Genomic DNA, 13,611 nt, shown 5'->3' on the forward strand with positions numbered 1-13,611 from the left:
GCATTCCTTTTTTTCTCTCACGCGCTCCTACCCGACGGCGTACTCCGCTCGGCGAACGCCATCTTGGCTGCACCACCGTCGTCGCACTGCCACTCCACCGACTCCGCTTACCGCCGCTGCCACCGAACGAGCGAGCCGCGCACGTTCTGGCATCACGGCGCGTACATTCGCGAGAGTATCGCAGGCATCGGAGGTCGACTGGCTGCGTACTTTCGAGAACAGGCCGTTCAACCGACACACGCGCTATAAACTTTTCTCAAGCGATACAATCATATATGATCGGAATAGAAATTTGATCTAACGTTGATTCATGGGAATGATTTATCTAGAATTTACTATTTAGTTCGTATCTCGAGAAGAACGTTCCTCAAAGGGCTAATGGAAATCTCTATCGTTAAAAAGTATAGCTTTTGATAGGGGGGAGGGGGAAGGGAGCGATTACGATCGCTTAGTGGGATAACAAAGGCATTGATAACATGGAATTTTCTCATTCCGCCAACTGATCTTGTTTATTCGAGATCGCATATATCGGCAATGTCTGATTAATTAGTTCTTTTTTTGTTTGAAATGTTTATCTGCCATATATTTTCTTGTTGAGCTATCAAACGAATAATTTTATTTTGGAACAAATGTACATAATTTGCTTTATATATAACACTTTATTTTTTATATACGTTTGAGCATTAAAAATTCAATAATTCTTAATTTACAATCACAATTCGCGATTGTTTACGAAATCTTATGTTGTCATGTAACATAAATTGAGGTTTTTTTTTTTTTAATTAAGTACAGGATTATAAAGGAAAGAATTTGAACAAGAACTTCCTGGAAAATTCTTCCTCTTTATAACAATTTAATAGAATATAATACATATGCTTACATTTATGAGATTTATGCTATATTTTATCATGTACGAGAAATAAAATTATATACAGATAATACAATACGGTATACATATATTTATACTAAAGTCTAATTGAGGTACTAAAATAATCAAATGACACATGTACTTATAAATATGTATATATACATATATATATAATTAATAAATATATATGTTTACTTATTCTAACAATTTAATATTTTATAATACAAAATAATTCTTAAAACATGGACTTCTTAATTAGTGCTAAATGTGACAATATAACGATCAATTTTGCATTACTTCCTTAAGATTAAGGATTTCTTTCATTAATGGTATTATGTAGACATTTAATATTTGGTTTTGCAATCAAATAGTCACATTTAGTAGTACCTTAAAATATGCACCTTTATTCATAACATGCAGTTTATATTTATGAAATCTGAAGCTGACGCGAATAAAAATATAAATAAAGGTGACCAGTTACGTTAAAGATACAATATATAGAATTATGAATGCATTAACTAATATTCAATTAGCAGTTTCACAGGCATCAATCCAATCATTATATACATCCAAAGGTTCCGATAGTAGATTGATGGTTGTCTGAAAGTCTTCTAAGCATACCCTGCAAGTTATCCTGGCAGTACTCCTGGATTTGTCCCTGGTATTACCAAAGAAAAAAATTTCAGAAGGAAAATTTAAGTTTATTATTCTGTTTCTACCTAAAATAATTTGTGTGAAATATAAAGTAAATATAAGTGGAATCGATATTAAGGGCAGTATTAATAAACCGGTATTCATAGTAGATTCTTAAGATTGTCTTAAGTAATGTGATTTAAGATACTAGGTCTGTTCTTTTTGGCTGAACTTTGGCACTAGTTCATCTTTCTTCCTTTTCTCTCCAGGAGGAAAGAAGAAGAAAAAAGATGAACTGGTGCAAAAGTTTAGCCAAAAAGAACAGGCCTACTAATATGGCTTTCTGGCCGGTATTCATAGTCAGTTCTTATATTCAAGATCATCTCAAGTTCAGCCTTGAGGTGTTACGAACCAATACTTAGGATGGTCTTGAAATAAGAACCGACTATGGCTGATATTCATAGTCGGTTCTTATTTCAAGATCCTCTTAAGTAATATCTTAAGACGCTAATGCGGCTCTCTGACTGGTTTCATAGTCAGTTCTTATATTCAAGATCGTCTTAAGTTCAGCTTTGAGGTGTCATGAATCAATCAGAGAGCCGCGTTAGCGTATTAAGACATTACTTAAGATGGTTTTAAAATACTATGCCGATATTCATACACCTCAAGACAGAACTTAAGACAATCTTGAATATAAGAACTGACTATAAATATCGGCCTATGAATACCGGCTTAAATTTAATCTACATTAGTAGAAATAAATATAAGACGATTCAGTACATTATCTCAGTACAAGAGTATAAAATTGAAGGAACTGTATTAATATAAAAAAAAAATTATATTATACAGCGTAATCAGCGCCTTTATCCTCAAATTATTACGTATTCTCGGCACAATAGGTACACTTACATCTTAACCTCGCATGACTTTTCGTGATTACAAAACGGACAATTAAATTGTGTGTCCAACGGTTGAATGGCCTTCTTTTTGCTGGGTGGTTTTCGTTTACTTTTACGTCGACCCATTTCCTTTGCAATCGATCAAAATTACACGTATTCGAGCCAAATGATAACTCCGAAAGTCAATAGCGTCCAAACACTACGCTGTTGACGACTAGAGACCCTCTAATTAGAGTCGTGACATCAGACAGCCAGTTTTGATTGGTCCGCCATTTTTTAGCAATTCCCGTTTATATTCGAATGTCTATATTGTAGGAATGGGCAATGCGCGTATCGATACGCTAAAATTCGTTTGCAAATTAATCTATTTTGCGAAAAATCAATTTTTCCAACCAAGATGGTGCCATTTTAAACCGATACCTTTACAAAGAATTGTTTCTTTTTTTAACAAGGTTAAAAACTTTGTCTACTTCGAATCGACATAATCGATTTTTAATATTCCGATACGGATATCGCCCATTCAAAGTATATACATTTGTATTATTGTTAAAATCAAACAAAACAAGATTAAACATTTTAAAGTTATTACTAGATAGATTTCTCACATTATATGTGTGGAAATAATGCTTACTAAAAAATTATGTTTTATCTTTTTTTTTTATCAAAGTTATGTATTTTTCAGAGATATGCATTTTTCATTAGTGTCCAATTTTTTCCAACATTTGTTGCCCATAATTTCGACGTTTAGTAACACGCGGAAATATTTTCATTACGTAGCCTTTCGCTGTAGAATTAGTGCAAAATGGGACTGCATATCCAACCATTTTGCAATTATTTTTATTAATCTTCTAAGGGCCATTGTCACCAAGCTCAGTTAACTTAACTGGCCAGTTAGTCCATCGGAATTGACCAATCGCATTTGTCATTTTGTTTGAAGCAAATGCGATTGGTCAATTCCTCTTCTGAAACAGGTCGTGTAAACGGTCTTCAATCAGTTTAACGTATCAAAATTCGATGCTATCAACTTTAGACGTTAAGATTAAGAAATGACAAAGGATATTTCGTCTCAAGTTCCGTCTCAGGTTATATTAAGCCGGCGGGATGCTTGTTTTCTTGCTGGATTGCTAGCTAGAATAAATTCTTGCCATCATATTAGCTACGATGCTGACACTATCAGTACTACGGCCAATACGATGGTAAGATTCTAATCTAGGAATTTAGCAGGAAAACAAGCATCGTGTGCGGCAGGACGATTGGTCAATTCCTCTTCTGAAACAGGTCGTGTAAACGGTCTTCAATCAGTTTAACGTATCAAAATTCGATGCTATCAACTTTAGACGTTAAGATTAAGAAATGACAAAGGATATTTCGTCTCAAGTTCCGTCTCAGGTTATATTAAGCCGGCGGGATGCTTGTTTTCTTGCTGGATTGCTAGCTAGAATAAATTCTTGCCATCATATTAGCTACGATGCTGACACTATCAGTACTACGGCCAATACGATGGTAAGATTCTAATCTAGGAATTTAGCAGGAAAACAAGCATCGTGTGCGGCAGGCTTAAAGCTACTTTATTTTTGGCGGAGGTAAAATACGCCTGATCGTGTAAACAGGCACCAACACCGATTTTAACTAAAACAGTTTTTACTAAAACCGTTTTTACTAGTGCGTGTAAACGTAGTCTATGGATTTCGTCCCTAGAGTCTCTTTTTCTCGTGTCGCGACTCTGATTAGAAGGTGCATCCAGAAGCACGACCGCTCAATGAACTCTTCTACCTGTTTGGTCTATATTTTTAGCTTTAATGGAACATGCCAATCAGATGCAAGAGCTCACTGAGTGTACTGGGCTTGTGGATGCACCTATTAAGGTACTTTTTCATGCTGACGCTCGACGCTTATTTTCGGCGTCAAAATAAGTCACGTGGCTCCTATACACTGAACGCTTATCGCGCTGCAAAATACGACGCGGTAGCCAATAAGCTTACAGCTCCTAACATGTTCATTGATTATCACGGCGCATTTTGCCGCGCGGCAAGCGTTTCCGCGTCCAGTGTGCAGAAGTCAATAGACATTGACGAATCAAGCGTCAATTTTGATCACATGATCTAATTTGACGCTGAAAATGAGCGTCGAGCGTCAGCATGAAAAGATACCTTCTTTGATTAGTCAAAAGCATTCTTTGATTAGTCAATTCGTAAAATTCTTTGTTTTAATTGGTCTTTCAAACGCTTCGAAGCGTTTGTAGCATCAAGTGGACCGCAGCCTGAAACAGCCGGTTTGAGCAGCTCGTGAAAATTTACCTTAAGAAACACTACTGTAATGGCCGCAGCACAGACTCTTGCATAACGCATAATGCATAGTGCATAAGGGAATCGACCAATCGAAATTCTTCTTTTCCATGGAATGGAAGGAAAGGAAAGAGTCTGATTAGTTGATTCGCTTATGCACTATGCGTTATGCGTTAAGCAAGAGTCTGTATTATGGCCTTTAGGGTGAAGCCACAATAGAATTAATAAGGAATTAGGAATAAGGAATAAAGATTTCAACCTATCAGATATCGGATACACCGGCATACACGGTTTTTGATAAGTTGGAATCGTTATTCCTTATTCCTTCTATTGTGGCTGCACCTTAACCAACTGTACAATTCACACAGCGACGGTGCTGCGCATGCGCATCACGAACATTAGGACCTCTCTACCTTTCTCTCTCGCACAGATGTTGGCTTCACGTTCAGCGCCCTATTCCTTTGTATTCCTCTTCCAGTAGCATATGTTGTAAGAAGCGTCGTAAACCGCTTGTAAGTTTTATTTGTTTTCCCTATATTTATTGACAAGATATATTTGGATATATTTCGATAACTATACAAAGATATCTCGATATTCGTAGATATATTTATGTTTATGACTAAATCCTTTTAGATATGAATCACATTTTTGCATGTGACAATTTTAAATTAACTGCTGGCAATGGCAACAAAACATAACTACAATTATGAAGAAATCTTGAAATGGCATCCGGAGATGATACTTATCTCAGAATCGCCTGTCACTTGGCAAGGCTTTCTACTTGTCTCAGAATTGTGTGTCTCTGCTGGGAATGCTCGGTGTCCCAGAATAAAAGTGAAACTAGTTATGCCCAATTATCCATCGTTTGATAAGGCGCGAATCAGCTTTGATAAGCACATTGCTTTCCTGCGGAACATAAAATTCAGCAGAGAAGTGAAAGAGTCGATAAAGTCTCAAAAAAAAACTGTCTCATCATTCTTGTCGCAGTTACAATTACTTATTGTAAGTAACAGGTATATTGCTTTGCTATTTTCTCTTTAACAATTATATTATTATACATTTTTAAAATAGGGTAAATATATACATAAGACAAGTAAAGTTTGTATATTTGACTTTGAATCTACAAGAGACCTTTTGCATGATATAAAAGCAACTCTTCAGAATCAGTCTGTAAGTAAATTTATAATTGTATTTTTCTGTAAATTCTTACATGACCTGGATGTTGAAAATATAATATCTTATTAAAGGATGTGCAATTGTCATGTGATCAAAATCTGAGTACTATCAAATTATCCTTAAGAGAAATATTTCTTACATTGCAAAGATGCAAAGGTATTGATATTCCCTGGAAAGTAGTGTCTTCTAACATGCCTGAAAGCTTTGAGAAGATGGTATTGGGCAAAAATTTGAACGTTGTGACGACAAAGTTCAAATGGCAAGTGGAAATATTGGAAGGAATATGGGAACAATTGAAAGAAATTGATGAGTGAGTTTCATTACTTGTTTATATTTACTGCACAAAAGAAAATTATACCTCATTCTACTGCTGAAAGAATTATCAAATAATTGTTATAATGGAATATTCTAATGTGAAATATTTTATTACCAGGAATTGTTGGGTAATTGACCCGCCAAAACCAAACAAAAGTCACATGCACAGACGCATTCATTTGTCGCAATCTATATCTGTAACAATTACAATAGATCCCGTTGCTCTTACTGCTGCGCCGACAATTCAGTTCTCGGGCAGTGATAACGAAGTGAAAAGACAAACGGAAGATGTTTCCAATAATATTCATGTGCGTTCTTGCATGATGTAGATAACAGCAATTTATGTGCTCATACATAACTTAAAAATTAATACATCTTTTTACAGAACTGGAATCCAGATTGTAATATCTTAGATAATCTGAGGATGTTGTTAAATATGTACACATTCCCCGAGCAGCAGGACAGTTTGGACGATTTGCAAGGCGTAATCAATAATCGTGAATGTGGTATATGCTTCTCTGAAACATCGGAAACTAATGAATTGCCGAATAAGATATGCAATAACGAAAAGTGCATGAAACACTTTCATTCAGTATGTTTATCGAAGGTATATCGGAGACCATAATATGTATATTATACACTAATGTTTTTTATATAAAATGATAATTGTTTCAAAAGTCATTCAAAAACAGAAAATAGATAAAATAGGAGACCCTCTTAAAAGAATATAGTAAAATTGAATCTAATATAAAATAAAATATACTTCAATAGAATTAATTTCTTTTACAGTGGTTACAAACCGACGCTGCGAATCAAGTTTTATTTAATCAAATCTATGGCAATTGTCCACATTGCAACGAAAAAATGATGTGTCGCATTGAATGTTGAAGGCAAATATTAATTCATTTTTTAAAATACTGAGGTACATTTTATTCAAATATATGTATGTGTGTATAATTCATTTCTTGGAGCCATTCTTTTACAGACTGATTGAATTCTGAAGTACCACATATTAAAATTAATGTTGTTTCTGTATCATTAGATTGAAGATAATCAGCAATGAATGCTTTACTCAAACGACCAGTGTTTATATTAAAACCATGAAGATTGATTGTCATATCTGAAACAATAATTTTAGAAAATAATGAAGTACATTTAATCGTTTATATAATTAAAAGTTTTTAATTTTAATTAAAAATTCATAATTTTAATCATTTACTTATGTTGAAAGAAATCATTGATATTTGTTTAACTATCAAAATAAAGAATGTTATTTTTTGAATGTACTTATCGTAGAACATTTCATATACAAGGTATTAAAAAAAAATCGTTCAGAATTTGTATGATAGATAGTACACACCATACTGAGTAAAAAAGACTTAATGATCATAGAACAATTGAACTTTCAATCATCAAAGTATGGTGTGTACTAACCACATAAATGCTGAATAGTTTTTTTAACACCTTGTATAATTTTAACTAAATTCTTTTTCCAATATTGAATTCCAATGTCACGTACCGTTTAACTGGGACAACTGCAACGTACATTTAAAATTCCAATAATTCGTTAAATGCGTTAACTCTTTTTTCAGAGGCACGTGCGCTACCGACCTAAATCCCGCAACAAGATGTATTCTTGTCAGTTCTGTTTCATCATCAACGATTGCTTTAGCAATGGGATAAAGCGCTGCTATTCCTGAGCCGATACCAAACATGGTAATTTGCTGAAAACTGCCGTAATAATGCGTTGATTCATGAGGAAAAAAATGATGTTTACTTATCCACTTTTTTTTCACACACCTGTTACTTTCATACTTGAAATCTCCGTAAGGACCTCTGATATCAATTGTACTTCCAATTGATGCATTTTTCAGAAGTAAACTGAATTCACCATGTTTATATAACTTTATCAAGAAAATTAAACTTTTGTGTGTCCAAGCAATTGGAGTGTATGGTCGAGATTTGCTCCAAGAATGCAGCATGACGTATTGGCCAGGTGTCAAGTATAAAATATTTTTTTCTATTCTGCATTCTATGTAACATATACAAAGTTTTTTTTAATGTGAAATATATTTTATGACGATTTAAATATTACCATTGCTTTTAAATATTATAATTATTTAATAAGATACAAGTATAATTTTTCTCTGCTACAGGTTGTTATATTTCCTATTAATTATTTGCAGTATATTTTATAGAATTTATTATGTTAGCTCTATTAAGTTCATTAAACTATAATACCTGGATATTCCAAACAAATTGAAATATAGTCTTTCGATGTATCAGATATATCTGTGATAACAAACGTTTTGTAGGATAAAAGAGATAATAAATTGCCAGTTGTTTTAACTTCTGCTCGAGTCTTTCTATTTTTTTCCCATTCTCTTAGCAATGTTTTGTGAACGTCGAAGATACATGGCGTGCAGCCACTACCACAACAATCTTCCTCCAGTGGTGTTTTGGGTCTACTATCTTCATAATCATTACTATTGTCTAAACTCATTTTATACAAATTTCTTATTGCATTATTAATAGAATCTTTCCTCTATCACAACATAAATACAAGTTAACCAAACTATATTGCACAAGAAATTTAATAATAAAACATACTAAATTATAATAATTATTGCAAAATTTATTTTCACATGTTAAACATTTCATCAGTAGACTTGTATACAGATGCTTCTTATTTTATTTTGCCATATATCTTGCAAGGAAATTATGAAGATCAATTGACACATTGCAGGCTGTTGCAGACAGAACCACACACGTGCAGCGAATCACGTGACCATCTCGATCGACAGACTCGTCACACTCGTGTGATGTAATAGAGGGCTCCCTGAAAGTTTTAATGTATTTTAATTTTTTTTCTGATAATTTATATTAATAATATACAGTATATTTTGATAATATATTTTTATGCATATTTTTCAATTTTAAATAAAATGGTATGCAAGTATATTAGAATCATTAAATAAAAAATTGTTTAGATTGTATTATATACATTTAATATAGATATAATACAATCTAAACAACTTTTTATTAAATGATTTTAACATATTTGTGTACAATTTTATGTTTGAAATGAATGTATTATATGCTATAATAATTTTTGTTTAAAATGAACGTATTATACATATATTATATATGTATAATTGTTATTAATTTTATCACATATATATTATGATATATGTGAATATACTGTGAATATACTGTTATAATATGTTTGAAAATTATCCTTTTAAATATTTTTAATGTTTTCACATTACTATTATTATTTCTATTACTTAAAAATAATTTTACAAGAGAATGTATGAACATGTATGGACATATTTCATATAAAATATTATGTATGTTTATGAATATTTATACATATTTATGTATGTTTATACATAATTATACATATTCATGCATGATAAATTTTTTAGCGGGTATTTCAATTATATTCATATTACATATTTTTAATTATTTATAAATAGCTTTGTATTTTTCGAATATTCTAATATAAGTTTTTCTGTGGTTTTTCTTATTTATATTAATAATATACAGTATATTTTGATAATATATTTTTATGCATATTTTTCAATTTTAAATAAAATGGTATGCAAGTATATTAGAATCATTAAATAAAAAATTGTTTAGATTGTATTATATACATTTAATATAGATATAATACAATCTAAACATATTACATAATACAAGCAAGCATATTACATAAGATATGTCGAGTTTGTAGACGTAAGTTTATAAATTTTTTTAATGTTGCTATTTATATCAATTATGTAGATTAACTTTAATTCTCGGTTTAATTTACTCTTCATTCTTTTTTAATTCTTAGAACTTATAGAAAAAATAAAAAGAAGTTATTCAAAATTAAAATTAAACATTAATAGATGTCTATTTCTAGTTAATAATAATAGATTAATTTTAATCGCATTTTAACTTAATTTTTATCTTCTTCCAAGAATTAGAAAAAGATTAAGAATAAATTAACCCAAAATTAAAGTTAATTTATCTACGTTGGTAAAAATGGTTAAAAAATAATGGGAATCACATTTCATTTTCAATGTTTTCTTTCCACGATAGGCCCTAATGCCATATATTCCCGCGAACTACGTACGCTACTTCGAATCGCTTGACACTACTTTTGCGCGTGCGCAAAAAAAATGCGTCCTCGTTCGCAACGACGGAGTCGCGCTGGCGTATTTACAAGGCTGCGGCCGCCGCGCGGGGAGCTTGACGATCCTGCCGTAGCGGCGCGGCGGTAGGTCCGCATACCGCGCATTCCGGCGTAATGCTCGAGCGCACGCGGGCGAGGGTGGGGGCGTAAGGCGGGACAGTGGCGCGGGTGAAAGAGGGACGGAGTGGGGAGGGATGAGGACGAATAGCCGAGGCTGCCTGTCGTGTCAAACGGGCCGTGCCGCGCGCGCGCGTCCACCCGCCCGCATACCATTAGATTTTCGTGGTTTTCAATGGGTACGGGTAATCGGCCGCGGCACGACGCGCCGACGACGTGAAGTGCCGTGCGATCTCGACATCGCGTTCACCCAGGGTGTCGGAGCGCGCGGTGACGGCGGACCCGGTTGGGGACCCGAGATTGAGAATTGTCGTGGCGTGAAACTTGCGTATTTTTCGCAGGTGCGGCGCACAGTCTCGCGGGGGTTTCGCGGAGCGACGTCGGGAGCGACGAGCCGCGGGTGAGTAAAAAGATAAGCATCTGATAACGCACACACACACGCGCGTGACGGCGTGCGCCCGCGCGCGCAATGCGAATGCCCGCACGCACTGTCAAAATAAAAGCGACGCGGCGGGAATAAACGACGTGCCGGCGCACGTCCTCCCCGGGGAATGCCGCGCGTTTTACGCGTCGTCGTTCTCTCTCCTCCTCGCTCTCTCGCGCTTGTTTTCTCTCTCTCTCTCTCTTTTTACTCCTCCCTTTTTCTCGTCTCTTTTTGCATTCTTCTACGCTACGCCGCATTCCTCTATTGATTCCCCGCGAACGTCGAGAGACGCGCCGCGCGGCGGTGGCGCCGACGACGACGATCGCTCGGAGTAGCGCGCCCGACCTGTCATCGTCGTCGTCGTCGACGGTTTTTACCTCGCGAACTTTGAACCATCGGCGATTCGGAGGTTCGAAAAAAACCACCTCGTGCGTTCGCGGGGTGATTGGCCGTTTCCAAGAGAGAGAGAGAGAGAGAGGGAGGGGGGAGGGAGAGAGAGAGAGAGAGAGAGAACGAAAATTCTCATCGTCGCATTTGCTGATTTACCAAAGGAATTTCGCAGCAGGTACACGATTTCCACAGCGGACAAATTCGCTTTTGTGAAATTGTTCTGAAAAAGTCAATCGGAGACGACACTTCCGAAGAGTGTTGTTGACGTTTCGCGTCTCGGAATTTCGCAGCGATTTTTGCGCTGAGAAATTCATTACGTTTACCACGATAATTTACTGCAAATCCAAGTGTGTAATTATACTACTAAGTACCTTTATATATGAATGATTTAGTTTCCCGTAAAGATAATACTGCATAAAAAAATAGATTTGTACATTTAAACGTGTCAAATCAAGGTACTTGTTATAGTATTATTATAGTATTATTACAGTACATTTCAATTTGCAGTGTAGGTTCCAATTCCACAAGTATCAAAATTAACTTTGAACTCTTACGATTTAACTTATTATCTTTTTCTAATTCTAAGAATTCTTAGAGTAAAGAGAGTAACCTAAGCAGAACAAGTCACGATAACTTCAAAATGACATTAAAATAAAATAATTAAAAAATGATTTTTAATGATCATTTTGATATCATAATGACTTGTTGTTCAGCTTGGAAAGTTTTTTAATTCTTAGAATTAAAAAAAAGATAAATAGTGAGTCTTATGCCTGTTTCTATCAATGTAGATTAACTTTAATCTCGGGGTTTAAATTATCCCTTACTCTTTTTTAATTCTTAAAACTAGAAAAAGATAAAGACTTAATTAAGTCGAGATTAGATTTATAGAAACGGGCATAATCATCTATATTTATTTCGTGCTTCATCGTTTGCGATTTTACACACGATTCATACAAACTGGCTGATTCTTATACAGAAAGGAAAATGTACTAATTTTTAATAACTAATTATTTGAATAGTACTATAATATAATATTTATTTATAGAAAATAAACATTTACTAAATAAATAATAAAAATTTACTAAATAAATGATAAAAATTTATTAAATAAATTTACTGAATAAATGATACAAAATTATTAAATCAAATTAATAGTTCTTGTAACAAATAAATATAATATGTTTACATTTAGTAAATATTTAATTGGTACTATTTAAACAAATATTTATTAAATAATGAGTAAGAAACAATACCTATACCGGCTGGTATGGAAACTGGATTTTATTGTTAGTGTTTTAAATAATTCCATGTGAATTTATATACCTCATTTGTAGTCTTTTGAATTGCGCGCTGAAATATTGTACTCTCATTGAAATTTAGTACATTTTTCTCTCAGTGCAGTGGTTCGCGCCCTTTGATGTTATTAACAAATCGCTGCGTTTATAGTAAAACGGCATGGATGGTGGACAATAAGTACAAACTCGACGAATCTGCTTACATTCGCGCTATTCGCGAATATCATATGATTAGCGAATCGCGAGTTACGCAGTCTGGTGTTGGCTTAGGAGAAACGAAAGAAACTCAGCACGACATACCCGCACGTACCCCCTACGTATCATGAAATCCGAATTCCATGGCGTTATGGAGATCGCGCATGAAATATTGGCGTTTCTTAAAATGGTGCTTAAAGAAAAATGGTTGAAATTCCGTCGCGGAATTCTATTCGCGGAATTTGCGTTTGTCGCCGAGTAGAATTTGATATGATTTTGGACTCACGATTTTTGCAAACGCGAGAATGATGACTACATATGATGATTCTTGCACAATTTACCGCATCTACGATACCTTCCTGTATTTTCTTACTGTTTTATTTTTTAATTTTATCTCTGATATCCATTTATCCTAATGTAGGTTAACTTTTATCTCGGTTTAACTTATCCGTCTTTATCTGTCTTTAATTCTTAAAACTACAGAGAGAAAAATGTTTGGTATTTGTAACTATAATTATATATTACTATAATTATGATTATTACTGCTATAATAATAATAACAGTAACTATATATATAGTTCCAGCAACAAATGTATACAGGGTGTTTCCAAATTAAATGGCAAAACTTCGGGAGCGTGTAGAGGAGTAAAAAACTAAGAAAAAAAGTCCTATAGACATATGCTCCTTTTTGCTTTGTTTCGCAGGAAATCACGAAAAAAGAAAAAAATATATTTAATTTATTATTTTAATTATTTTATTTATAAACTTTTTAATGAAGATTTTGTTCGAAATGTGCACCTCTTGCAGCAATACAAGCATTGCATCTGTCAAACA

General features: G+C 34.0%; 4 protein-coding genes across 7 annotated transcripts in view; 2 read left to right on the forward strand and 2 right to left on the reverse strand.

Moving 5' to 3' along the window:
- Nucleotides 1–1,138: 1,138 nt before the first annotated feature.
- On the reverse strand, nucleotides 1,139–2,613 carry LOC108722013 (transcription elongation factor 1 homolog). The gene is made up of 2 exons (XM_018446896.1): nucleotides 2,411–2,613; nucleotides 1,139–1,526 (listed from the first exon to the last, which is right to left on the reverse strand). Exons 1-2 carry the CDS (start codon nucleotides 2,524–2,526, stop codon nucleotides 1,394–1,396), a joined length of 249 nt encoding a protein of 82 aa, XP_018302398.1. The 5' UTR covers nucleotides 2,527–2,613; the 3' UTR covers nucleotides 1,139–1,393.
- Nucleotides 2,614–5,122: 2,509 nt separating this feature from the next.
- Nucleotides 5,123–7,839, forward strand: Fancl (E3 ubiquitin-protein ligase Fancl). Of its 2 annotated transcripts, none has more exons than XM_018446901.1 (8): nucleotides 5,123–5,197; nucleotides 5,319–5,687; nucleotides 5,757–5,855; nucleotides 5,933–6,171; nucleotides 6,295–6,484; nucleotides 6,562–6,783; nucleotides 6,966–7,066; nucleotides 7,769–7,839. In XM_018446901.1, the coding sequence occupies exons 2-7, from the start codon at nucleotides 5,367–5,369 to the stop codon at nucleotides 7,062–7,064; spliced, it is 1,170 nt and encodes a 389-aa protein (XP_018302403.1). In that variant the 5' UTR covers nucleotides 5,123–5,197; nucleotides 5,319–5,366; the 3' UTR covers nucleotides 7,065–7,066; nucleotides 7,769–7,839. The 2 variants fall into 2 exon arrangements, with proteins under 2 accessions (XP_018302403.1, XP_018302402.1); XM_018446900.1 differs by having other exon boundaries at nucleotides 6,966–7,098; nucleotides 7,769–7,826.
- LOC108722018 (NADH-cytochrome b5 reductase-like) lies at nucleotides 7,105–8,806 on the reverse strand. Of its 2 annotated transcripts, XM_018446903.1 has the most exons (4): nucleotides 8,418–8,806; nucleotides 7,977–8,208; nucleotides 7,696–7,907; nucleotides 7,105–7,296 (listed from the first exon to the last, which is right to left on the reverse strand). In XM_018446903.1, exons 1-4 carry the CDS (start codon nucleotides 8,677–8,679, stop codon nucleotides 7,106–7,108), a joined length of 897 nt encoding a protein of 298 aa, XP_018302405.1. In that variant the 5' UTR covers nucleotides 8,680–8,806; the 3' UTR covers nucleotide 7,105. The 2 variants fall into 2 exon arrangements, with proteins under 2 accessions (XP_018302405.1, XP_018302404.1); XM_018446902.1 differs by having other exon boundaries at nucleotides 7,696–8,208.
- A 1,559-nt stretch (nucleotides 8,807–10,365) lies between these two features.
- Nucleotides 10,366–13,611, forward strand: part of LOC108722019 (transcription cofactor vestigial-like protein 4) — a 23,438-nt gene continuing 20,192 nt past the window's right edge. The window contains exons 1-2 of one of the 2 annotated variants that reach the window (XM_018446905.1): nucleotides 10,366–10,652; nucleotides 10,815–10,873. The gene's annotated coding sequence lies outside the window, so the exon portion shown is untranslated. Of the gene's footprint in view, nucleotides 10,653–10,814; nucleotides 10,874–11,199; nucleotides 11,463–13,611 lie in introns of those variants that run through there. The other variant, XM_018446906.1, reaches the window with a different exon arrangement.

This window comes from Mycetomoellerius zeteki, unplaced genomic scaffold (genome assembly GCF_001594055.1).
Source record: "Mycetomoellerius zeteki isolate Tzet28-1 unplaced genomic scaffold, Tzet1.0 scaffold19, whole genome shotgun sequence".
Classification (NCBI taxonomy): domain Eukaryota; kingdom Metazoa; phylum Arthropoda; class Insecta; order Hymenoptera; family Formicidae; genus Mycetomoellerius; species Mycetomoellerius zeteki.